Source organism: Pelodiscus sinensis, chromosome 6, assembly GCF_049634645.1.
Source record: "Pelodiscus sinensis isolate JC-2024 chromosome 6, ASM4963464v1, whole genome shotgun sequence".
NCBI lineage: Eukaryota > Metazoa > Chordata > Testudines > Trionychidae > Pelodiscus > Pelodiscus sinensis.
The window spans coordinates 103130281-103158128 of NC_134716.1; the positions used below are offsets into that span (position 1 = coordinate 103130281).

Sequence of the window (27848 nt, forward strand, 5' to 3'; positions counted from 1 at the left end):
TGGGGGGGGGGAACCAGGAGGCAGGCTGGGAAGGACAACTTCCGCTTCCTCCTAGGCGGCGGCTGTTTCCGCTTCCGTGCTAGCCGGGTTCAAAGGTCGTGTTTTTAGAGGTGGCGGAAGAGCACTAGCCAGAAAGGGGGCCAGGTAACGGCCTCTGGCTGCGGGTTCCTCCCCTGCTTTCCTCCCCGTTCCGGCCCAGTGGGATGGACTCCGGGGCTGTGCCCTGCGCGGCGGCGTTTCGTGGTGCCGCTGGGAGCTACACTAACCCTCCGGCTGGGGGTGGGTCAGTCCCTAGGAAAGCGCCCCCTCCCTCTCCGATGCTGGTGGAGGTCCGGGGACCTCCAGAGCCTGCAGCTGTGAGCCAGGGCAGCGGCACGTGTGCGAAAGGGGCGCGTAGCACGCTGACGAGACAGTTGCGTAATCCTAGACCCCCTTGTCCCTTAGGCTCTGCTGCACTGTGTTACGGGGCTTTCCTTTACCTTTGATAGCAGGGATGGGAACCTTTTCCAGGTCAGGGGCTGCTAACCCACAGAAAAACCAGTTGGGCCCAGGCTAGTAGATTTTGTGTGCTGCAGCTCCTAGGGTTGCCAGGTGTCCGGTTTTGAACTGGGCACTCCAGTATTTGAACTTTCTGTTTGGGAAACAAATTAAGAAAGTATAAATGTCCAGTATTTTCTAAATAAGATGTAATGCAGATTGTGATGTAATGTTAAGTGTGTCTGGTATTTTTGTTGAAATCATCTGGCAACCCTAGCAGCCCCACAGGGGGAATAGTGGGAGAGGGGGACCTGGGGTGCCCGTGTAGGCTCCCCAATGCTCAGGGGGAGCCCTGAGACTCAGGAGCTGGATTCAGGCAAGCCTTAGGTTCCCCATCCCTGTTTTATAACACAGTCTAAATGGATCACCTGTGTTTCTTTGGCTCTAGGTGGCTTTGTCAAAAATCAATATTAAACTATCATGTTCTGGATTGTCTACTTTCAACAACAGCATCAAAACTACCCTCCTGTGCTGCTGTTTCTAACTGAATGGGAGGAGACCTTCAATGTGCCCCAGTAGTCCAAAAATGAGAGTGTCTCACAAAGAACACCTTGCTGCTAGGCCTCTACTGGTAGCAAGGTAATAGCATATGGTGCAGAGTAGACATGTAATAGTATAGTCGATTAACTGATAAGCAAAAGCTTATAATGCTATAGACCATGCATTCCCCCCCGCGCCCCCCCCCCCCCGGCCTGTCGTTTGCCAGTAAATTTTTTTAGCCAGCATCCAGTTCAGTCCTGGCTTGCACTGGGTCCTGGACCTACCCCTGCTGCAGCTCTGCATTTAAAGTGTATTAGGAGCCAGGTGGGCAGGTAGCCCAGCTCGTGCCAGGTCTGGGAGCTTAGACCCTTTCCCGCCCCCCCCCCCCCCCCCCCCCCGGAGAGGGGCTGCTCGGGGACTATAACATAGTCAACTAACCTATAATAATTCATGAGGTTAATTGATTATTCTATTAACCAATATTTAACATCCTTAGTGCAGAATGAAAAGAGCTGCCAAATACCCACGGATACTTAGGGCTTTATAGACTTATATCAGTACCCTAAGTGCCACCCACATTTCAAAACAGTCAATACACATCCTATCACAGGTTTTGCAATTTATCATGCATCTTTGACCTCTTGTCCTCCAAATTTGTTCTCTATCTCTGCCTGAACTACTTCATCTTTCAAATGCTGCTTTTCTTTCTAGTCAACCTTACAGAGAAATGTTTCCCATACACTTTCAGAATTGCACTGGCCTTATGCTGTCAGTAGGCTGCCATCTAATTCAGTATTCATGTGATTGAATGACAGTTAATTTCTCAGTATTAAGTTGAATAAATCAAACATATGATGGCTTTTTCCTCCATATGTTTAGAAACAAATTATTTAAAATGTTTTCATCTAGTTTTTTAGAATGGCTTCTTTTGGGTGGAAGAGGAAGATTGGTGAGAAGGTTTCAAAGGCTACTTCCCAACAATTTGAAGCTGAAGCTGCTGATGACAAAGGTCTGGTTGATAATGGTGATGTTGACTGGCTCCATGCCACTAAGAGAAGAAAGGAGATTCTGTTGGAAGACTGCATGGAAAAAAGTAAACAACTAAAAGAAGAAGGTGCACTTTTGGCAGAAAATAGGAGGTATGGATGTTATTTTAATCTTTATTGGTGTAACTTCACACTTAATACCATTTTATTTGTTTCTCGCAGGTAGGAAGTATTCAATAGAGGTTCCTGGATTGGCATATGTTTAAAAGATAAATCCTACTAAGATGCTTCTACAGTCCAGTACAGAGTCAGTCATTAACAGAGCTCAGTGCATAATTGTTTTTTCCAGTTTGGTTGATGAATCAGAAAATCCAAAAAATTTTGGCTCATTTTGAAACAAAATTGATTTTTGTTGTTTTTTTCTCATTGAAAAACTGCAAAATTTTTGTTCAGGACAAATACACTTTTTGAATAATAATTCAGAATGAGATTTTGAAACAACATTTTGAACTAACATTTTAGTTAAAAAAATGTGTCAAATTTACACAGTTCAGCTTTGTCAAATCCATCCCATTTTTTATTTGGCTAAAACTATTCACTGAATTTGACTTGCAACTGCATTTTTCTGTATATTTACTATTTGACTGAAAAAAATCAGCCACTTCTAGTAATTACCTCCGCTGGGGATTCTTTTGGATTTCAAAGCAGGCACGTGTGTGCAGCCCGGAGTCAATGGGATTTCCTGCTGGCCCGGGCTGTACAGGGAGTTCCGCATTCCTCCTTTGAAATGTACAAGAGCCCCAAGGATGGTGGTGGAGGGCTCTAAGGGGTGGGGGGTTGGCACTAGGGAACTCTTGAGGATGGAAGGATGGCACTGGGGGAAGTTGGGTGCAGGGGACTCTGGGGTCACTGGCTGGCGTGAGGTAGGGATGTAAAATACTATCGACTAGTCGAGTAGTCGATGGAAATTCCATGACTACTCGACTAGTCCATTAACTGCAATTTAACATTCTTACCCAGTACCAGCCACTGACCCCAGAATCCCCTGCACCCAACCTCTCCCAGTGCCATCCTTCCATCCTCAGAGCTCCCCAGTGCCAGCCCTCCGCCCCTTAGAGTCCTCCACCACCAGCCAGCCTCCTGTTTCAAGAAGCCCACTGCACCCCCTCAGAGTCCCCTGTGCCAGCCCACACTCCCCAATATTAGCCCTGTCCCCAGAGCCCCCCATTGACAGTTCTGCTCCCGTAGCCTCCACAGTGCTAGCCCCATCTCCAGAGCCCCCTAGTGTCAGCTTCCTGCTCCAGAGCCCCCTGGTGTTAGCCCTGTGGCTCTTAGAACCCCACCTTGAGAGCTCGCCAGCACTAGCTCCAGAACCAGAGTCCCCTGATGCCAGCCCCGCCCCCTTCACCTAGCCTTGCGCTGCTGCCAGGGTAGTAGCTCCTGTAAGACTGCTGTGCCAGGTTCTGTGTGGCCCTCCTGCTGCGCAGTGAACTGCTCATCTGTGGCTGGGAGGAGACCCTACCCTTGTCTGGCGCCAGTTGGCTGAAAGGTGGCGTAGGACAAGCCTCTTCCAACAGCTGTGGTGAGAGGGGAGGTTCTGAGTGGTGTACCCTAGCCCTGTCCCTCAGAGTTGCTGTGGCCCAGCAGCTAGTGGTTCACAGCTTGGTGCTGGTCCGCAGACTGGCAGTTGGTAACTGCTGGCTTAGAGTACATGCAGTCCCAGGTTACATCAATCCGACTTACGTCGGATCCCTAGTTACAAATGGGGGGAAGGGGGGACGGGTGCAGCTAGTGCGGGGTGCCTCCCCCACTGTCGCTGCCTCCGGCGGCACGGGGGGCACTTCCCCCCAGCAGACCAGGGAGACGCGGAGCAGCTTTTCTCGCTGCAGAGGACGCGGGTCTGCTGGGGGGAACAAGACACCAGCTAAAAGGGGGCACCCCAGAGCTGAAAAATTAATGTCCTAGGGAACAGCAGGAGCAGCAGGCAGTGAGACCCATTGTGTTACAGTTCCCACCTTGGGAGCAACAGCTCTTTCCCTCTTCAGCACTAGAGCTGCAAGTATCTTGTTAGCGTCATGTGAAATTAACAAGTCCCTTCCAGCCTGGCAGAGGTGAAGCTGAAAAATTACCCAGTGATGTGGGTGGGCAAGAATGGGGAGGAGCAGGACAGAAGGGAAGAGGGGATAAGCTCCAACCCTACACCCTGGCTGGAGCGGAGCAGGGTAAGCCCCGAGGGGATGGGTCTGGTTGCAAAGTGGGTGAGTGGACAATGAGGACCCACCTGTGGCTATACTCATGTTCCCAACACAGAATTTTTCTTTAAAATTAATCCTGTGGATAAATTCACACACTTCACAGGAAGGGATTTCCATTTTCTGCTCAGCAGAATACAACAGCAGCTTTGATTGTATCAATATTTCACTGTGCTCTCCAATGACTATTGATTACACTTAATACCCATTTCACTGAACCATCTGTAGAAAATTCTATTTGGAACAGTAATATGCATTGAATAAACTTTTTTTAGTTATAAAAAACAAAGATTCTGACTATTAAATGAATAACTGGGATCTTTCAGGTACCCCAAAAGGAAGATTTGGATATAGCATGAAACACTGAAACTTATGATCAATTTTTAATTAAAATATCAACCAAAAAAACCTTCATATCAAAACAGTATGTGTTTTTCCTAGAATAAGGAAGTTGTATGAGAATCAGGGTCTTTCCACCTAACTCCAGCTCCCTGTCTCCCCCCAAAATATCTACCAGTTCCGACTTACATACAAATTCAACTTAAGAACAAACCTACAGTCCCTATCTTGTACGTAACCCGGGGACTGCCTGTACTCAGAATCAAGCTTTTGATAACTTTGGAGGGGTGAGGTGAATGAGACACTTCCACTGTCACAATCATGCTGCATCCAGAAAACCAACTTTAAAGCAATGAATATAATTAGGCTATTAATGAAACAAGGTGATATAATTCTATATAGCTTTTGTGTTGCTTAGTTCTGTTGTAGATCTGAAGTATTGACATCCCTCAAAAATAACATGTACAAAGTTTTAAATTCACATAATTTTTTGATTAAATATTTTGTTAACATTTTTTATAAATGGACTATATGCTTAGTCTTAACAATATGAAGTGTTTTTTCTGAACATATTTTTTCAACTGTAGTTCAGGCTAATGTAAATTATAACTTGCCAGAATTTCTAATTCTCATATTTCAGACTGCAATAAAACTGTAAATTCCACCATGAATGTCTGTGGCTTTTATGACTGTTAAATCCTACTCTAGCAAGATGCTGACTGGGTGCTTAACTTTATGGCAGACCTCAAGTTTTAGAAATTATTCGAAAGATTTCATGTAGTTCAGAAGCAAAAATCTTCCGTATGAACCTGTCTCTGTCTTTTCATTAATGTATTGTATTGAGTGATCTGGAGGGTCTGAAAGTGTGTGGGCAAACCGAGGGTCTTCCAAGTAGTGGTTATTCTTTCTCATGCAAAAGTGGTTCATTTGAACCAGGGTTTAGATCTGTGCATTGTATATTGTTGTTTTGTTGTAAAAGCAGTCCAGTTCCTTGGATGAAAAGGTCTAACACATTTTTCTTGTAGGAAATGTGGCAGTGGTGTTTTTAGGAGTAAAAAAATCTTAGCAGTCAGTTTAAGAATAGCATTTCTTGCCTAGGGGAGGCCCGAAAAAGACAAAGTAGGAAATGAAATAACCAGATGGGGATATTGAGGCTGGTCTTACTGATGGAATGAAGAGGGGGGTGAAGAAGGAAAGCAAAAGTCGACAAGAGGAGTGAGAGGCTAGGAATGTAAAGACTTGAAAACAAACAAGACACAATTGACTTGATAGGGAGTGGAGGAGTTCCAAGGGTCTGTGTGTGTTGTGATTCAAGGAGTAGATTAAGATGATCATCTGAGTCTGCAGTATTTTTAATGGATTCTAACAATACAAGTTAAATAGATGAAATACAGAAGAGTAGTTGAGGTTATAGGATTCAAGGTAAAATAAGGTGCAGAAGACCGTTTGGATTAGTAAGGGGAAGAAAAAAAAAGGAAAGGGCAGATCTTTGAAATCTTGTGGAATAGTGTCAGGTTTGGTCACTGACTAGATAGAGTGTAGGGGGATGGGAGGAGTCAAAGATACATCATCAGGATAGCAAAGATGGTTATATTATTATCTCTATGGAAGGCAGTGGAGAGGATTTGAAAATTAAAATAAGATCAGTTTTGACCATGTGGAGTTTGTAATAAAGCAGATCATCCAAGGTGAGAAATCAATGTGGGCTTGCTTACCCACAGAAGTTACACTTATATTGGAATAAAAATCATATTAGTTAAGCAGATACAGTTTTCTCTGTGGGCACTTATAGGCCTATATGGCACAAGAGAAACTGATATATCAGTTTAAATCTGTGTTAGGGATGTCACAATAGAAAGTTGCACTGTTTAAAGCACAAGGAGTCCTGTGGCATCTTACAGACTAACAGATGTATCGGAGCACAAGCTTTCATGGGCAAAGACCCACTTCGCCGATACGTCTGTTAGTCTATAAGTTGCCACAGGACTCCTTGTTGCTTTTGCAGATCCAGACTAATACGGCTACCCCTCTGATGTTTAAAGCACATCAGTTTAGAATTACACCTTCATGAAACCAATGCAATTTTGGATGCGTCTTCTCAGCACCCTATGCTCAAAATAAGAAACACAATTTGCACTATGCAAATTGCACATCTTATTTTGATTGAATTTTGAAATAGGATATTTTGAAAGTTGGCTTGTCTACACAGTGCCAACTTCCGAAATAATGTGGTATTTTGAGACATCCCTTAGCCCTTGTGGGACAGGATTACTGGGGTGCCAAAATAGGATGCCCGTTATTTAAAAAAATATTTCAAAATAACGGGTGGCCTGTAAAGATTCAGGGTAGCTATTTTGAAATAACCATGTAGCATAGATATACCCTTTGTGAATACGCTAGCTGTAGTGGAGAAGTCCGGATTAAGTACTAAAGTTCTGTTTCTATCCATTATCTTTGAAGTTTATAATATGGAGAGTTAATAGTAAAAGAAAGGTAGAGGAAAATTTTAATTTGAGGGGAAAAAAGATGATTAACATGTCTGTATTGCTGTGAATAAGTTCTTTCCTGCTCCTCTGCAATAAGAGGCTGTGATGACTGCTGGTCCAGTAGATGGAGCTAGAGACTTTTTAACTTCTACATCTTTGTGGAAACCTTACTTATTGTTTTTGGTCATCCGGGGGAAAATGAGTAGCCTGATGTTTTATTTCGTATAGGCAGAAAATTACTAAATTTTAAAAATTTCTTACTAATAATTTGTTTTTATTTTGTAGTTGTGTAGATTTTAGGTTTTGTAAAAAGTCAAAGTTTGTAGAACCCTCACATTTCTGGTGATATATATTTCTTATTTCATTTTGTATTTCATGAAAAAACCTTCTTTTTCTAAAGGTACAGCTGGACTGTGAGGATCTATCGGAAAAAGATACGCAAAATGTGCTCCACATTTGCGTATCGTTTTCCAATGCTTTTGTTGGAAGAGGCTTTTCCAAAATTTGGGCCATATACACTGGGCCAAATTTCAGGGAAAAAAAACCTTTTTTTGAAAGCACCCTTCTTCCTTGTGGACCGAGGAATACAGGGGCTTCCCAAAGAGCGCATTTGTTCTTCCATGAAAAAAACAGAAGAGCAAACATGTTCTCTGGATGCGGCAGAGTGGTATCCCCAAAACCCCCCGCAGTCAAGCCGCACTCTAAAAGCCCAGCACATGCTGTGTAGCATAGTGATAGAGCATTTCAAGAACACTTTTTTTATTCAGAACAATCTAAAAGTTGGCCAATGTCCTACATTTTTGATTACTCATTTCTTAATTTACAGGAAAATCCCACTTAATCCTCACTGGATACATTTATTTTTTCTTTTATTGATATACCTCAGATTCCCCTCAATATGTGTTCGATACCGTTATCTAGCAATAACGGTAGGATAGGAGGATAGGACTAGGAATCATACATTTTTATGATTAAACTAAGATTTAGTCGTGGGTAATTTAATGTTCATCTGTCCATGACTTGTTCTATATACAGGCAGTCCCCGAGTTACGCGGATCCGACTTATGTCGGATCCGCAGTTACGAACGGGGATTTTCTCGCCCCGGAGGAGGCAGGCGGTGGGATGCCTGGTCCCGCCGCCTGCCTCCTCCGGGGTGAGAAAAGCTGCTCCCCGTCTCCCTGGTCTGCTGGGGGAGCCAGCAGACCAGGGAGACGGGGAGCAAAGCGGCGGAGGACCCGGGGCCGGACCCGCGGCCGCTTCCAGATCAGCTGGAAGCGCCGCGGGTCCGGCCCCGGGTCCTCCGCGGCTTTGTTCAGTGTCTCCCTGGTCTGCAGACCAGGAAGCTGATGTGGAAGCGCCGCGGGTCCGGTCCAGGTCCTCCGCCGCTTTGCTTCGCGTATCCCTGGTCTGCTGGGGGGGGGGACACAGCTAGTGCCCCCTCCCAGCAGACCAGGCAGACGCCTGTGGTAGAGCAGGTGGGGCGCTGAAGGTTGGTCCCGCAGCACTGCTCCTTGGCACTACTGGACCAACCCGGCAGCACCCCAGCTGCTCTGCCCCAGGAGTCCTGATTCAGCCGCTGCTGATCAGTTTCAGCAGTGGCTGAATCAGGACGCCTGGGGCAGAGCAGCTGGGGTGCTGCTGGGTTGGTCCAGTAGCGCCGAGGAGCGGCCGCGCTATTGGACCAACCCAGCAGCACCCGAGCTGCTCTGCCCCAGGCGTCCCCAAGTTAGCCGCTGCTGAAACTGACCAGCGGCTGACTACAGGAAGCCCAAGGCAGAGTTGCTCTGCCCCGGGCTTTCTGGAATCAGCTGCTGATCAGTTTCAGCAGCAGCTGACTTGGGGACGCCTGGGGTTCTTAAGTTGAATCTGTATGTAAGTCAGAACTGGTGTCCAGATTCAGCCACTGTTGAAACTGATCAGTTTCAGCAGCGTCTGAATCTGGATGCCAGTTCCAACTTACATACAGATTCAACTTAAGAACAAACCTACAGTCCCTATCTTGTACGTAACCCGGGGACTGCCTGTACTCATGACTAAATCTTTGGGTGAACTCTAGGGAGCAACATGGGTACTTGGAGGAGGATGTGTTTGTGTGTTTGGGCACTGCGTGTATTCCGGGGCTGAGGTGCCTCAAGGGCACAACTGCTTCTTGTGGAAGAGGGTACTGCTGCTCAGTGGGTGTGGAGGTAAAGGTGCATCCCGAAACTGCCACTGCTTTTTTTTTGGGGGGGGGGCAGTGGTCCAAGTTTGCCTCAGTAGCCACGAGTGCGGCTGATCCGAGGGCAAGTCATACCAACCTCTGGAATAGTCATGGATTTTCTGGAAAGTCACTGACCATGACCTCTGTGACAGAGTCAAAGTCTTAATTACGATAGAAGTATACTTGTGGCATTTGAAGAATAAGAAACTATAAAAGAGCTTGTTAGAAGAAAAGATTAATAAATGAAGGTACAGCCTGTCCCCGAGTTACGAACGCGTTACGAACCAAACGCTTGGCCATAACTCGGAATGGTCGTAACTCGGAACCCATTGAGTTACATTGTGACCACTCTGTTCGTAAGCGCGGATCGCGTTGGTAACTTGGAGCCCACATTTTGACCGCTTTGGTCATAAGTGTGGATGGTCGTAAGTCGAGGTGGCTGTAAGTTGGGGACTAGCTGTATTTCTGTCCTTTTGAGTCAATGTACTCTTACTTATTTATCTTTATTCATATACTCTATTTCTTCCTCCATAAAATGTGATAAAGTTTTTATTCAAGCAGTTTAAGTAAAGTGTATTTTTTAATTTTGATGTTCCTTATATAATTAAAATAAAATAATGAAATGTTTTCCAAGAAGATCTAAAAGTCATCTCTGGGATGAAACGTGGGAACTGTTTAATTAAGTTTAATTAAATTACACAGTAGTCCAAAAAGTGATCAATATTTTGTCTAGTGAGAACTGCAGATAAATGTAGATTAGCAGAATGTTATTGGCTCATTTTAGAATTTGACCAAGACTCTAGGCTGATATTACCCATGCTTTTTACAAAAATGTCCATCGGAGATGTGGTCATTTGACCATTTAACCAGAAAGAAATCATCTGTGAAATATATTAACCACACTAAGGTCTTTTAGAACTGACTTGAAAGGAAAGGTGTTGCCTTTTCAGGTACTACGTCTGTTGCCTGCATCAAGCTGGATATATTTTATTCCAGTGGTACCCAACCTGTGGTCCGCGGATCCCTGTTTGTCTGCAATGGTACTGCAAGGGGGTCCGTGGAAAGTTTAAAAATGATCTGAAGAAGTGTGTCTGCCCCACGAAAGCTCATCACCTAATAAATCATCTTGTTAGTCTTTTGAAGGGCTACCTGACTGCTTTTTTTCTTTTACCAAGATCAGACTAACACAGCTATCTCTCTGTTACTTTTTAAAAATAAGGATTAGGCCCACCACTTTTTCTTTTTCCTTTTGCTTTTCTTTTCTTCCCCCCCCCCCGGGGGAGGGGAGGGGTCTGTGAAATTGTAATGGATTGAAAAGGGGTCCTTGTGCTAGAAAAGGTTGGGAACCACTGCTTTATCCATATTTGCTTAGTTTGTGCGATGTGATGCAATTGATATGATTACATCCTGGCATATCTGATCTCATAAATAAGCAGTTCCGTTTATTAGTTTATATATTTGTATAACATGTAATTATGTAAAGTTGCAATATTTTATCTTGCATATAGGTGTATTTTTAAGAGGATTTTTATCTTCATTTAAAAAAAAATTAAACTTGAAAGGTCTGAATTTGTTGTTACATATTCTGTTACAGAAAAAAAAAGAGCTAATAAACATTTTTGGAATTTTACTTGAAATATAAAGACTCGGGTACTCACACTGTCTCCATGGAAATGCTGTTAGCTGATTTGGAAAAATACCTGGTTTATGTACAGATACTGGATGGGAAAAGTCAATAAGTTGTATAGTCAATAACTCTTGTCAGGTGAGAAAAATATTCAGCAGGAATAAGACCATCTATAGAAAAGATTTTTCTAGACACACTTCAAAAGGTGGATAGGTTTTACAATGAATAAAATTACTATAACATTTGATGCATAAACCAAAAAAATAGTATTGCAGCAGATGTTTTCCAGTTTGTTTAATATTTTGAACTAAAGTAATGGCATGGCCGCCAACAGTAATAGAACATGACTATGTAAACTGTAAATATTGTGATGGCCTTTGAACTTTGAAATTCAGATACTGTAGGTAATGTCTTTGGTAGCCATTTAGAAATGGATTTGGTAAACAACAATATGTAGGTAAATCTGGGGTACAATTACATCAGGGAGAATAGTCTTCTCTTTTTTAAAAACAAATAAAAAAAAGAAGCACTTAGGCTTTATTGCTCAGTCCAAAGAGGGTGGACAGGCATGGGTATGCAAAATGGGATTACACAACGGAATGTGTTTACCTATGGAGAAATATATTCGTAGGACAAATTTCTAAAGTTATGTTTCTTATTTTGAGGATATTTTTCTGATCTTGCAAAAAATCATTTTGAAGCTTTGTTTAGTGGTTAGAACTTACTGATTTTTAAAAAAAAACTCAGTAAGTACAGAAAGTGTTTTTTATAGTGTTTAACATCTTCACTTTAACTGGTATCTGTAACATTTTACTTTTAGTCTACAAGTTAATTATTGTCAGTTTTATTATTTCTCTCTCACTTGGTAAAAGAGCTGTGGCCTCCTAGTGATGCCTCCAGCCGGCTTATATAATTGAAAAGGAATCTTTGTGTTGAACACTGGCCTCAGTTCCTATATAAATTTGTTTAGTTTGATGTGGTTCCATTTCTCTGGTTCTGGCAAATATTATTTTCTAAAAGTTCATCACTCTGCTTTCAAAGAAGTTCATTTTTACTGTTTTCAGTGATGTTCTGATTTAATTTGAAAATGTTTCCATATTTATGTGTAAAGAATGAATTACAGATTTTATGAAAATTTTATATGGATTTTTTAAATAATAACCTTTGCTTTGGGACTTGTTACTGTCATTTGACAATAGAGAACGGTAGATTTGTAGCATCAGTACTTTAGTTCAGTGTTTCTCAGCCAGCAGTATGAGTACCCGTAGGTGTACTCGAGAGAAGTCTGGGGGGGTATGTCAATACAACTGAAATTTGGAGAAAACTGAATTTTTGTTTTAAGTTTTACAGCGCTTTATTATTTTTGTACTTTTTACACCCAAAAATGTCATCACCTGCCCAGCTACGATTAAGTTGTTTAAACAAATGTGTTGCAATGGTAGAAAAAAAATGTGTTTATCTGAAAACTCTAGGTACTGGGAGTACTTATATAATTTTTTTTTGAAAAAGGGGTACTTCATAAAAAACAGTTGAGAAGCATTGCTTAAGTTGAACACTGTGTATGTTTTTGTATATATGTATGTTACTATGTATACATAAATACTGAAGGGAAAGAATGTACTTAAAGAACAGCTGTGAACAATGAGATTTTCTACTAACTGAATACCTACCATATTCAGTAACTAATTTCTAAGTTCTTGTTTGAAGAGGTGGTCTGAGCTTCGTATAATCTGGGAGTGTGGTCAAGCCATGAGGGACTATTTTTTCTACTGAGGGAAAATAGTCCATATACTTGGATAATCATCATGGTCTTTACTAACGGAGAAGTGTTTGTGTTTCCTTAATCAGTCTCCTTTGATTGGGTCCCTAGTTTAATGCATAACTGAAGTAATTTTGTTTTAAAAGATTCTTGTCTCCTGGAAATATATGTCCGGTTGCATCTAAAGTGATACTATAGTGTGTATTAATTGAGTGGAAGAACATTTGCAGACATAGCTGTTCCTATCAGGTGAGAGTTCCATAAAAGTTTCCATGTGAATGTAATCTATTTCAAAACTCTGTATAGAGGAACTACATCTCATATGTTTTATTCTGTTGTCCTCTTAATACATGTTACATTATTTGAAATTAGTGAATGTCAGCTCCAGATTTTTATATTTCCTGTGTGATTTTACATTTGGTTTCCACATTCAATATTGGAAAATTGGTAATAAATGGAAAAAGAATGAATAACCCAGATTGCTCCACTGAAACCTTATCCATTTTATTCCTAGCAGATTTAGCAAGAGTTTCTATTTATGTCCAAGTAGAATTTGTGGATTTGAGGGCAGAAGTTATATTAATGATACACTTCCACAGTGGTCAATTTGATAACTTATCTTGTTAGAGATTGTAGGAGAGTAGTTTAATCTGTGGGTGATAAAAATACTGCATTTGGATGTATCTATTGTATGCTGAAGATTTTTTGAAATTTATACAGATCTTTGTTTTATGCTTGTATGTTTGAAGAGCATATAACATTTTTCTGTGATATCTGAAGATGTGAAAGGTAATTTGATGGTACATATAATCTGGGCAGATTGATGGTTAGTTCAGATTTCTATTACTTTCATTTTATATATATTTTTAGAGCATTTGTGTGTCTATCCATGAGTCCATCTATCTGAGAGTCCATTTGTTCAAGAACTCCTAAGCCAAATTTGATATGCAGCTTCCTCTTATCCTAACTTAAAGAAAGATCAGGGTTTGGAATAGGAAAAAAGTGATAATTTAACTCTGCATTTCAGTATATTTTATAATGTTATAGATGAAGATAACTAAGTGGAACCTAGGTTAACATTTTAATGAAAATAGCTATAATTTCAAGTATAGGTAGTCCCCGGGTTACGTACAAGATAGGGACTGTAGGTTTGTTCTTACGTTAAATTTGTATGTAAGTAGGAACTGGTACATATTGTACCCCAGGTGTCCCCGATTCAGCTGCTGCTGAAACTAACCAGTGGCTGACTATAGGAAGCCCGACGCAGAGCTGCTTTGCCCCGGGCTTCCTGGAATCAGCCGCTGATCAGTTTCAGCAGCAGCTGACTTGGGGACACCTGGGGTAGAGCAGCTGGGATGCTGCCAGGTTGGTCCCTGCAGTGCCGAGGTGCGGCGCTGCGGGGACCAACCCTGCAGCGCCCCAGCTGCTCTGTCCCAGGCGTCCAGATTCAGCCGCTGCTGAAACTGACCAGTGGTGAGAAAAACCTGGTCTGCTGGGGGATGGGGAGGGCGGGCGGGTACACTAGCTGCGCCCCCCCTCCCCTCCACAGCAGACCAGGCTTTTCTCGCTGTGGAGGACGGGGGTGGCGGGACCGTGGCGCGTCTCGGCGGTCCCGCCGCCCGCGTCCTCCGCGGTGAGACAAGCCTGGTCTGCTGGGGGAGGGCACACTAGTTGCATCCCCCCAGCAGACCAGGGAGACGCGGAGCGGCGTTTCTTGCCGCGGAGGACGCGGGCAGCGGGATCGGCGAGACGCGCCGCGGTCCTGCCGCCCATGTCCTCCGCGGCTTTGCTCCGCGTCTCCCTGGTCTGCTGGGGGAGCCCCCCCAGCAGACCAGGGAGACGCGGAGCGGCTTTTCTCGCTGCGGAGGACGCGGGCGGCGGGACCGCCGCGGCGCGTTTCCGCGGTCTGCTGGGGGGGGGGGGGTGCAGCTAGTTCAGGGTTCCCTCACCCCTTTCTTAAGTAGGGATCCGACGTAAGTCGGATCCACGTAACCCGGGGACTGCCAGTAACTAACAAACCCCATAACGTCAAGACTGTGATCCCAAAAGGTCCATGTTAATGTATATGGACAGGAAGCAGCTTACTCATTTTTATTTGTGGCTCTAAATATTTTAAAAAATGCTGTATTAATGTTTTACTTCAGTGTGTAAACTCAGTAATTGAGCACAAACATATAGTATGCCATTTATTCTCATTTTCCATATTTAATAATATCCTTTTTGTAAAAAGCCAAAACTTTCACACTGAAACCAACTTCTGCATATTTATTTCAAGGGCAGTATTGAAAACTTTGAGATAGAATGACAGAAATCTGACAATCTGGCAACCTCTTGAGGAGCAAGCAAAGAATTTTACTTCTGTCTCAGTTTTAATCAACAGCATATTTTTCTGTGTTGTTACCTTAAAATGACCTTTGCCTTTGCTTTTGCCTTCCCTTCCCTTGCCCAGGTTTTATTCCCAGATGTGATGTTAGTTTTGCCTTTCCCTTCTTATCAGTATAAAACATTGTGATTAATGCTTCTTGGGAAAATTTCTTAAAACAATCATAAGAATTAGCCCTCCAGTTAGACAAGAAAAAAGAAAGTAATCTAAAGAAATGCGATTTGTTTAACAGTAGAGAAGACATTAGAAACCTTCTGAGAACATGTAATTTTGTTTACTCAAAATGTAACTCATTTACCACATCTTCCTTATTACAGAATAAGGGCTGAAATTATGAACATGCTCATTAGGGAATTAATTTGGAAAACCTTTCTACAGTGTGGTGTTCAGGATTTCAGTTGTGGTCTGTGTAGTTCTCTTTGACAGCTATCCGTTTAAGTAGTTTGTATTATTTTGAAAAAGTTTGATAGTGTTCAGCAGGGTGGAAGCCCTGTAACCTAGGAGTTAAAAATGGGAAGTGGGAGAACAAGAGTCCAAACATCTTGTTTCTGTTCCCATCTTGCCTCAGTTTTCCCAGGTATAACATGGAGTCAATCCTAGTATTATAATGTGCTTTTATATCTTCTGATGGAAGGTACTATAAAAGTGCAAAGTATGATTTGTTACTGTTAACCTTGATTGATGTTGTGTCTATCCTTTTACATTTATGCCATTCTGATCACTTTTTTAGCAACAGTCTAACTTAGATGTGGAGTTCTGCTCACTGAAGCCCTTCCCCGACTGTACCCTTCTACCACATTCTTCCCACCCCCAGCAAGCCTCCTAGCCTCCTGTCCTTTGAAGACAGCTCACTGTGGCAGGGAAATAGACACTCAGTTGGAACTGTGACTATCAGTGCTTGTTTACACCATATTGATCCTTTACCTAACATGAAGCCACTGGAGTGTGGCAGATTTTATACTAAATTTAAAATAAAGTTAGAAGCTATTTTGTCACAAAGTTTAATCAGAAAAGTGATTTGTTAGATATGGGACAGTTTTGAAGTTGTTCGAATTTATATTTATAAAGGTCACAGAACATTTAAGTTCTTCCATGTCTCACTCCCCAAATACAATTTAATAAAGTTGGTCAGCCACATACAGAGGTTACTTGACTCAAAAGAAAGTATTCAGTTTTTCCTTAAACATAATTTCCATTGCTGGGCCTCTCCCCTATTCTGTATAGTTTCTTGCTCTTTTAAATGGGATTCAGGGAAATTTCTAGAGAGTGAGGACAGGCCAAGTATGTTTACTGAACTGTGATGTGTTTACTTAACTGGATGTACAGTGCCTGGTACATTTGGTAACAGTGAATCAGTGAATACTACATTAGTGAATACTCAGCCTTATGATCTGAGTTCTGTAAATTCCTAGTTAGAACTCGTGTAGATCTCATTTATAATAATTTGTCTTTTCTAAGGCTTGGTTCATGCATAGATTTGCTTCTTCTTTGATTAAACCCATCAAATGGGGTCTGCTTTATGAGTCGTCGCTCTCCAAAGTTCTCTGTTCAGTGCTATATCCTCTGTCACACTACATGCTAACATTTTTATGACACGCCATCACTTCTTAGACATCTATCAGGACAGTGCTTGGTCCTGCCACAAGGGCAGAAGACTGAACTCAATGACATCTTGAGGTCCTTTCCAGTTCTAATATTCGATGATTCTTGGATTAGCCTGTTTTTTTTTTCTTCAGTTTTGATCTATTGGACTGTTTTACTGCATAATTGTCAGGAATGCACTTCACATGACCAAACCATTTAATCCTGCACTCCATTGTTTTTCTTTAGGGATGTTACTTGAAGCATGTCTCTAGTATGCACATTTCTCCCATGATCTTTCTTGCTTACACCGCTCATTCATCTCTAGACATTTGAATTTCTGTGAAACATATAATCTATTATATATTTTGAAGAGTTTGTTTGTGGATTTGTTAGTGCAAAATAAAGTCATGTTTCATGATTGTCTACAGATATCAAATTTTGTATAAACAATCCTGCCACTTAAATTACCTGAATGCACTACTTTTTGTACTGGACTATGCTGGGTGAAATATTTAAATAATTATTTTTGTTTTTCATCAGAAAAAAAGTCATGCCTATTATGATCAGAGTTCATAAAAAAATTTGTGAACAGAATAAAAATTGAGTCACCTATTCAACGGTCATTTTAGTGCAAAAAAATTTTTGCAGTTACAAATCATCCTCCCTTTCTCTATTGATTTGCAACGTGGACCCCTTTATTCCATTAACCTGAAGAAGTGGGTTGTGCCCACGAAAGCTTGTGATACCATCTACATTTTTTTCTTAGTCTCTAGGATGCTGCAGGACTATTCACTGTCTTTTAAAATATTTCAGATTAGTTACAGAAAGAGTAATGTAAGCTTTATGAGTTTCTGATTCAAATTACTATGCATGGTAATTATTCAATAAAATGAATAATGTTTGAAGTTTATATTCTACACATTTAAAACTGTTCTTTTACTTCCCTTTTGCAAACATATTAATAAAAAATTCTATTACATATATTTCATTTCTTGAACTTTCCTATAAGTGTAATTTATGCAAAATGACTTTGCTTGGTCAACAACAGGCCTTACCTGCTAGTTTGCTCATGTTTCTTGTTTGTTGCCTAACATTCAGGGCCATACATTATATCTGAACAGACCAGTTTTTCATAGACTTTTCCTTTTGATTTTACCATTATGTTCACATTACATACTACACCACTTATCCTTCTCCATATGAGCCAGGCATGCATTCCAGCTCTTAATGTTTTCTGAAAATCACAAACTGCTTTGGTTTTGATTTTTTTGTTTTTGTAAAGATCCTTGCATCAGGTCTAGGGATATTAAATATATACTAACTGATTAATCAAATAGTTGATGCATTTTGCATCACTTCAAAGGCAAAAGTGCCATGTGGAGCCTGGGTCGTTCCACATGGTGCTGCTGCTTTGAAATGTTGCATGCAGCCTGACGCTGGGCTCTCCACGGCATTTCAAAGTGGCAGCATCACACAGAGCCCGGGGTCAGCGGGGGATTCCCCTGCTGATCTTGGGCTCCACGCAGTGCTGCTGCTTTTAAACGTCATATGCAGTCTGGGGACACCCCAGCTGGCACCGGCTGCACGCAGCGTTTCAAAGCATCAGCGATGCCCCCAGGCTCCAAGTGGTGCAGCCGCTTTCAAGTACCCTCCGCCTCCCCGGCTTGCTGCCTCTTTCTGATAGAGGCAGTGGGGGGGGAGTGACTAGTCAATTAGCCTGTCGACTAGTCCTTCACATTCCTAATCAGGTCTTCCAGACTCTAATTATATGCAGTGTAGTTGTAGTCATGTGGATCCCAGGATGTTAGACACACGTGATGGGTAAGGTAATATCTTTTACTGGACCAACTTCTGTTTGTGAGAGAGATAAGCTTTCCTGTTTGGCTTGCAAGCTTGTCTCTCTCACCAAAAGAAATTTGTCCAGTAAAAGGCATTACCTCACCCACCTTGTCTCTCTAAACTCTGATTAATTATAGACCAGTTTTCTATATACACTAAATTTGACTATTCAACAAATAACATGTGTTTCTGACCTCACACAGAAACATTAGTAGTACTGAGTAAACTGCTCATTAGTGCACTTGTTTTGTGTATTTGATTTAACAGGAAAGCAAGCAATGTTTTATCTTCTTTATTGGAAACATGATCAGTTAATTAACTTGTGCTTCCAGGTGGATAATGTGTATATTTTTTCCCCTATCACGTGTTGCTTTAAATAAATTCTATAGGAGTTTGCTCTTGCTGGAATCAAGCATTAGTTACTTGTTGAAACCTCTGCCATCTATCGTTTTCTGTCCAGAGTATGCTTTTCTGTTCCTTTTGGCACCTTCTGTGGACATTTAAGAAGGGATTTCTCAGCATTTGATTGATATCTTACTGCCTCTATATAAAACCATGGTACTTCTACATCTTGAATATGGAGTATAGATGTGGTTGCCTAATCTCAAAATAGATGTATTGGCATTGGAAAAGGTTCAGAAAAGGGCAACAAAATTGATTAGGGATTTGGAACGGGTCCCATATGAAGGGAGATTAAAAAGACTTGGATTTTTCAGTTTAGAAAAGAGGAGACTAAGGGGAATATGATAAAGGTCTATAAAATCATGGCATGTGTGGAAAAAGTGAATAAGGAAAAATTATATAAGAACTAGGGGTCACCAAATGAAATTAACAGGCAGCAGGTTTAAAACAAACCAAAGAAAGTTTTTCTTCAATCAACGCATAGTCAACCTGTGGAACTCCTTGCCAGAGGATGTGGTGAAGACTAGGACTTTAATAAAGTTCAAAAAAGAGCTAAATAGATTCATAGAGGTTAGGTCCATCAATGGCTATTAGGATGGGTAGGAATGATGTCCCTAGACTCTGTCTGGAAATGGGTGACAGGAGAGGGCTCATGTGATAATTACCTGTTGTGTTCCCTTCCTCTAGGGCATTTGGTATTGACCACTGTCGGCAGACAGAATACTGACATGATGGACCTTTGGTCTGACCCAGTATGACCATTCTTATGTTCTTACGGTGTCATTCCAACTTTATTCACATTTATTAATTCTTATATACTTCCCAATGTCAGTTTTTGTAAATAGTGCTATTTTAAAAGAATAAAACAATGCCAGCATCATAGGAAATGTATTTATGAAAATCATGCATACAAACTGTGTTTTCTACATTTATATTTTTCAGTTTCTGTTTTATAGGTTTTTTTATATCCTAATTCTCCTTTGTTAATTCTTGCAAAATCCTATATTGTTTCTTCCTGACTTCTTTAAACATGCTGTTGAGCATCCTCCAAAAGGTGGGCACACTCTGTACTTTCCTTTGAAATTGTGGCTTTGACAAGCTACTGCATTTATAGTACTACTGAGGAAACAGTCAAATTAATTAGGTTTAGAAATTTATCTCCCTTAAAAGTCAGTTCTTTTGTTGGTTTCAAAGCAGGAGCTCTAAGCTATGCCTGAAAGAAAATGCAAGGTTTTCTAGATGTAACTGTTTCTGTGCAGATGTTGGTTATAATCAGAATGAAAGGAATAGGTTTCATAACTGGAATTCTTAAATATTAAATAAAAAATGTATAGGATCAAATGTAATAGTAAATTATAGGAGTGTGCCAGATAAACAAAAACTCTCACATAAAACAGATGCTTCTCAAGGGGTGCCTCTACACAGAAGGCTAAAAATAAGCTACACAAATAAGCTACTCGGAATAAGCTACACAAATTGAGCTACGTCAATTGCGTAGCTTATTTTGAAATGTCATGGTGTGATGCTGTTGCAAAAAAAAGCAAACATGATTCTGGGATGTTTTAACAGGAGTGTTGTGAGCAAGACACAAGAAGTCATTCTTCTGCTCTACTCTGTGCTGATTAGGCCTCAATTGGAGTATTGTGTCTAGTTCTGGGCACCACAGTTCAAGAAACGTGGAGTAATTGGAGAAAACCCAGAGAAGAGCAACAAGAATGTTTAAAGGTCTAGGGAACATGACCTATGAAGGAAGACTGAAAGAATTGGGCTTGTTTAGTTTGGAAAGAAGAAGACCGAGAGGGGACATGATAGCGGTTTTCAGGTATCTAAAAGGATGTCACAAGGAGGAGGGAGAAAAATTGTTCTCCTTGGCCTCTGAGGATAGGACAAGAACTGCAGCAAGAGAGGATTAGGTTGGACATTAGGAAAACCTTCCTGGTTAAGCATTGGAATAAATTTCCTAGGGTGGTCGTGGAATCTCCATCTCTGGAGATATTTAAGAGTAGGTTAGACATCTATCAGAGATGGTCTAGACCAGTTATTCTTAAACTATGTTCCACCGAACACTGGAGTTCCGTGAACAACTCGTAGGTGTGCCACGACCTTTTCATTGTTTTGTTTTTGTGGTTTTTTTTGTCTGACAATTTTTTTTTTGAAGAAAATTTTCATGGGGGTTCTTCATAAAAAAAAATTATTGTTTGGTGTTCTGTGGTCTCAAAAAGTTTAAGAAATACTGGTCTAGATGGTGTTTGGTCCTGCTGTAAGGGTAGGGGACTGGACTTGATTTCCTTGCAAGGTTTCTTCCAGTTCTAGTATTCTATGGTTCTGTGATTCTAAATAGCTTATTTCGAGTTTTGGTGCTGTCTACACATCACTTATTTTGAAATAGAGCACTTTTCCTCACACTTCCCTTACTCCTTATAAAATAAGGGTTACAGGAGTCGGACCTCCAGGTTGACAGTATTTTGACATTATGTTGAAATAACTTCTGGCAGCGTACACACGGACTATGTTGTTTCGAAATAATGCTAGTTATTTTGAAGTAATGTTGCTGTGTAGACATAGTCTAGAAGACCTATTGTGCTAGGAGTCAGAATTTTTGTAGTTGTAGCTTATTGTGCAAACTCCCATATTGTTTCGTCACTATCTAGAAATACTAATACTTGATTGGAAAAGAGATTGATGTGTAAATATAAATCTTGGGAAAGATTGTGTTAGCTGCCTCTGACAATAAAGGCAAGTTAATTGTAGATCATGAGGCTGTAACAATTATAATTCGGTGACCTTTTTAAAGATCCATTGAGGCAGTTTTCATTAAATGAGTTGGAAGAGTTTGAAAAAGATAGATTAATAATTCTTTTGCAAAAGAGATTTAATTATTTTTATATTTTAAATCAATGTGATTAATCTAGTGTTTAAGGGAGAAGCAGGGGAAACATTTGTTAAATGCCATACATTCATGATGAATTTAGGCCCAAATCCTCCCCACACCTTCTGCATGTGCAAATCTTAATTATCAGCATGAACTCTCTCCAAGTTTGTGGCCAAGGTAGAATTGTCTCTCCGTGGTTACAGTCAGGCTGTGTCTAGACTGGCAAGTTTTTCCGCAAAATCATCTGCTTTTGCGGAAAAACTTGCCAGCTGTCTACACTGGCCGCTTGAATTTCCAGAAAAGCACTGACGATCTCATGTAAGATTGTCAGTGCTTTTCCGGAAATACTATGCTGCTCCCGTTCGGGCAAAAGTCTTTTTCCGAAAGACTTTTGCGCAAAAGGGCCAGTGTAGACAGCACAGTACTGTTTTCCGCAAAAAAGACCCAATTGCGAAAATGGCGATCGGGGCTTTTTTGCGGAAAACCGCGTCTAGATTGGCCACGGACGCTTTTCCGCAAAAAGTGCTTTTGCGGAAAAGCATCCTGCCAATCTAGATGTGCTTTTCCAAAAAATGCTTTTAACGGAAAACTTTTCCGTTAATAGCATTTTCGGAAAATCATGCCAGTGTAGACGTAGCCTCAAAGTTGCATTGTGGCTACTATTGCATTGAATGCAGTTTCTTCTTAGCTTTAGAGGTGGAATGCAAAGCATTCTTTTCAGACTTCCGCCTATGCAGTAGAAGTAGATGAAGGGATAGGGTTATAAAGTGAGACAGTAAAAATAGGAAACATGAATTTGAAAAATAACTTGACAGAACAATGGATTGAGTGGGTTAAACATCTTCAACAGATAATCCAACAAATACATGAAATGTTAATTTTGTGTTGAATTTTTTGTGCTTTTTATTTCTCCCCCTTTCCTTTGGGCTGTGTCCAGACTCGGGGTTTTTCGAAAAAAGTAGCCTTTTTTCGAAAAAACTTCACCTGTGTCTAGACTGCAGCCGCGTTCTTTCAAAATTAAATTAAAAAAACGCGGCTTTTCTTTCGACGGCGGTAAACCTCATTTCACGAGGAAGAACGCCTTTTTTCGAAAGTGCTCTTTCGAAAAAAGGCGTTCTTGAATGCCAACAGGGCTTTTTAGAAAGAGAGCATCCAGACTCACTTGCTGCTTTCTTTCGAAAAAGCAGCTTGCTTTTACAAAAGTATTGCTTGCAGTCTAGACGCTCTTTTTCGAAAGAGGCTTTTTCGAAAAATACTTTCGAAAAAGCCTCTTTCGAAAGAGGCTTGCAGTCTAGACATAGCCTTGGTGTGAGAAAATGCTGCCTCACTTCTTTTCACTTTTATTATGACTGACCATTATCACATTGTAATAAAATTTCCATGTGACAACCCACGTCCCTTTTACAGCACAAGTCCTTTCTTGTATGTTTGTTCATGAGCATTATAGTAGACTTTAAGCATATTTACTGATCTTTTAGTGCCCTTATGTGTCTGATGGAGATTGGAACACAAACTCATGTCTGCCTCTTCCATGTCCATACTCATGCCCATTTATCTAGGTTATCTTGATGCTGTAGAGAGGTGACATTTCATATCTGGGTCTTCGCTAGCGGAAAGGCCCACTCCTGCAGCCAATGAAACATATACAAATCCTGTTTAGGGTAATTAGGGGACTGATAATGGTTGTTACACATCTGACTTTGGTCCTTGGTGATCATATATAAAAAACAATATAGCCATATAATAATTATTAATAACAACAATAACCTAACTTTAGTCACTGGCATCATCAGTTAGGAATCATCTAACACCCTTTCTTAATTTTTTTCTCCTCTTATTTGTGTGCAGAAATGTGGCTGTTTATTATTTGAGAGTTATCCAAAACATGCCGCCTCCTGAATTTGCTTTGCCATACTTGAGGATATCTCCCTCCATTGATCAATGTATTTAGTTTCTTCTGATATTTTCCAGCTTCCTAATTTGCCTTGTATTTGATCAATACAGAAACTGCAACACTTAATTTTAAAAACTAAGGGGCCTACATCTTTCAAAAGCACCTAATGGAATTAGGCACCTACCTTCTATTGAAATAATGGAAAAAGGCAAAACAAATATTATATTTGGTTTCCAGGTAATAATGTATCACATATACAAGTGTACACAGATGCACATGTGTCTGTGTATATATATGAATTACATACCTGTATATAAATATAGATAGATTCAAATGTGTCAGTATTATATATGAATGATATATCACAGGGCATATGAGTTTGTGCCTACATACATTTACATAAAATCATAGAATACTAGAACTAGAAGGAGTCTCGAGAGGCCATCAAGTCCAGTCTTGTGTACTCATGGCAGGACCAAGCACCATCTAGACAAGGGATGGGCAATATTTTTGTTGGGAGGGGAGGGGCACTTTGAGAATTTGGTAAGTGCTCAAGGGCTGCACTCTTACATGATATTAATGGAGGAGCTGTGGAGTCTTGGATTGGAGGTTGGGTACAGATGGGAGTTTGGGTTAGGGAATTAGAATTCAGGAGGGTGTGTGGAGCTTGGGAATGGTTTTGAGTGAAGGAAGGGGTTGTGATGTGGGGCAGGGAATTGGGTTGTAGAAGGGGGTACAGTGTCCACGAAGGGATATGGGTTGGGTTCGGGAGAGGATTCCGCCCTGCGGGAGAAATGTGGGAGGAGGTGCAGGGTCTGAGAAGTAGTTATGGCCTTGGGCGGGAATGCAGGGGTTTGGGCTGTGACGTATGGCAGGGCATTGGGGTGCATGATCTGGGAGGTGGTATTGGTGCAGGAGTGGGGCTGCAGAGGGTTTAGGTTGTGACCTGGGACAGGGATGCAGGAGAGAGGGCTGAGGGAGGAAGAGATTGAGGTGCCATGAGCAGGCTCTGGCCAGGAGGTGCTTGCATAAAGGGCTCCTGGAGAGCAGCCTAGTGGGACCCTCAGACAGACTCCCTACCTTCCACATCCCTGCATGCCGCTCAAAGTGGCCAGTTGCAGGGGCCACGTGCGCTCTGAGTGGTGCAAACCCTGGAGATGGGGGGTGTGGCACACGACCTGTGCTGCAAATACAGTCCTGGCAGTTCCCAGGTCTGTGAGATTGTGCTGGGGATAGGGGCAGCATGCAAAACCCCTCCCCACGCGCTAGCAGCATGCAGATATATGGCCTCTGCAGCTGTCCGCTTTGAGCAGCATGCAGGGGTGTAGAAGGCAGGCAGCATGTCTGAGGCTCCCACTGGACCATGGGACAGTGGCAGGCCACATCCAGTCCATAGGCTGCAGTTTGCCCACCTCTGATATAGAACATCCCTAACAGTTGTTTGTCTAACCTGCTTTTTAAAAATACCCAGTGGTGGATATTCATGTATGTCAGTGGTCTCCAACCTTTTTGAGAATGAGAACACTTTTTGAATTTAGATGGAATCCAAGATCTACCTCCACTATAAATACCCTTGCCCCGCCCCTTCTCCTAGGCCTCGCCACTGCTCACTCCATCCTCCCTTTCTTGCCCATCCTCACTCATTCTCATCAGGCTGAGGCAGAGGGATGGGGTGCAGGCTCTGGTCTTGGATTAAGGGATCTGGAGTACTGCTCTTGAGACAGGCAGTTGGGGTATTGGAAGGGGTTCTATATGCAAGCTCTGGGAGGGTGTTTGGATGCAGGGGTGCTCGGGGCTAGGACAAGGGCTTGGGGTACACAAGGGGCTTCATGACTAGGGTAGGAGCTTAGGATGTGGGCTCCAGCTGGGGACTGCTGGTAGCTCCTGGGTGGTGATGCAGAGGAGCTAAGGGTGACCCTGGCCCTGGCCCACTCCCTAAAGCACCCAGCAAACTCCATCCAAAACCTTCTTGTGCCCCCTCTCAGCTCTATGGAGATAGGATACAGAGTGGGAGAGGGGGCACCCTGACATCAGCATTTTCCGTTCCGTCCCGTCCCCTGCCCTGCACAGAAAGCAGGAGGCTCCCAGGGGGAAGGGCAACTCCAAGGCAAAAGGCAGGAGATGAGCAGCAGTGGAGGTAGGGGCAGCTGAAATGCTGGCACTTGCTAGCCTCTTGGCCAAGCTAGTAAGGATCACTTGTCAGAGGCTCCAAGATCTACCAGTAGATCCCGATCTACTTGTTGGTGACCATTGATGTATGTGCACATCTCTATATATACAATTTTTTTCCTGCAGGACAACAGAGTGACCTAATCACACCAGTGTCAACATTCTGGGGAAGGGGGTAGGCAGAGCTGAAGTGGAAGGAGCCTCACAGGCAGCATGGTCTACAGCAGGGCTACTCAACTTTGGAAGCCCCGGGGGCCACAAAAATACCCATAGCACATGCCGAGGGCCGCAACTTAAGCATGGCTGCAAATATATGTAAATAGCTTCTTTCATACTGATGGGCATGAATACAAAGATTAAGGCAAGACTACACAACACAAAGGCCCCATTTAAGTCAGATCTGCTGATATTAATAAATATTTACCTGATTTCCACCCATATGACAGCACTTTTAATGAGCAATGACAGTTCAGCAAATAACTACTAAAACACATATCAACAGAAGACCATTCTATGGGCTACTTTTTTGTTTTGGCTTCACAATTTTAACAAATCAAACAAAAACTGCCAATACAATATTTACTGAAATATAAGTACAATCAATGTGAAGTTAAATACACTGAGTGGAGAAGTGACATGGCTAGAAAAGGAACTCAGGAATCCTGCTTCCCACAATCCCTGCCTGCCCCACAAAGCACCAGCTCCCACAGTGCTCACAGAGCAGAGACTGGAACCCCTAAATCTAACCAACAAACCCACTGCCCACCTACAGGAAAGGAAAAAAGCCAGAAGTTTTTAACGCCCGGTTCCCTGCTCTAACCCAGTGCCCCTGCCATCCCACACAACCAGGCACCCGCCAGCCTTCCTGCTCCAATCCAATGCCCCTCCACTCCTCCAGAGCCAGGTACCCCCCTGCTCTAACCCAATGCACTCACCCCTCTCCCAGTGTCAGGCACCCCTAACCTCCCTGCTCTACATCAAAGCTCTTTCCCACCCACAGAGCCAGGGACATAAATCTAGTGGGACAGAGGGTAATGCCCTGGGTCTCACCAGAGCCATGTGTTATTCCCTCCAGGTGCTGGGCTCCGTGCGCAGAGCGGCTGTGAATGGTCCAGGTGTGCGGCCCGTGGGCTGCATGTTGAGTAGTCCTGGTCTATAGCGACGGGTGTGGCAAGGTCCTTCCTCACTCCTGCCCCTCCACCCAGCCTCCTTACTCACCAGCATCTGCTTCCCTCCCCCCCCCCCGTAGGAGGGAGCTCATGCTGGCACCCCAGCCTTACCCTTCACTTCCCCCCCCAGAGGTTAAAGCACCAGCACAGGCTTCCTGCAGGGGGAAAGCAGGGGAAGTCCCCAAGCCTCCTTCCTGGATCCAGCTTGCCAGCCCTGCATGCTGCTGTTTCTCCTCTCCCTCCCCCATCTGGGGGAACAGCAGTGCACAGTCACGTTTCCTGGAGGCTTTCCCTGCTGCTTCTATTGGAGCAGCGGGAAAAACCTAGTGCCTGGGAACAGTATGCAGCATGAAAACTTGCCCCTCCCAGCCTCTCATGTCCAGACCATGCACCACCAGCCCCATCATGCACCCCTTTCCCTCGCTGAGACCATGCACGCCCTGCCTATTCTTGAACCCTCCCTCCTGGCCAGACACCTGCTCCTGCATCCTCCCCTGCCCCTTCTCCCTCCCCCTTGGCCAGACACCTACCACTCCCTGATTCGGCACCCTTCCCACCCTGGACCGTCACACTCTCCCCCAGACAGACACCCTACCCCCAGCCTGCTCCTGCACCCTTCCCTGCTTCTGCTTCCTCCCTCCTGGCCAGACACCTATCTCCAGCTTGCTTCTGTCCCCTCCCCTTTGGCCAGACACCCTGCCCCCAGACTGCTCCTGCACCCTCTCTTGGGGCCAGACACCGTACCCCCAGCCTGCTCCTGCTCCCTTCCTCCTGGCCAGACTCTGCCCTCTCACCCCCTCCTGCATCCTGCCCAGATCCTGGCAGAGATGGGAGGGAGGAAGCTGCATGGATCCCTCCTCCCTGGCTCC

The 27848-nt window shown here is 42.8% G+C and overlaps 1 protein-coding gene across 3 annotated transcripts in view; it reads left to right on the forward strand.

Moving 5' to 3' along the window:
- Positions 1-28: 28 nt before the first annotated feature.
- TTC33 (tetratricopeptide repeat domain 33) overlaps positions 29-27848 on the forward strand; it is a 67641-nt gene continuing 39821 nt past the window's right edge. The window contains exons 1-3 of one of the 3 annotated variants that reach the window (XM_014581757.3): positions 62-144; positions 926-1116; positions 1927-2156. In XM_014581757.3, coding sequence (XP_014437243.1) covers positions 1936-2156 — 221 coding nt within the window. In that variant the 5' untranslated portion in view covers positions 62-144; positions 926-1116; positions 1927-1935. The other 2 variants (XM_006139485.4, XM_006139486.4) reach the window with 2 other exon arrangements.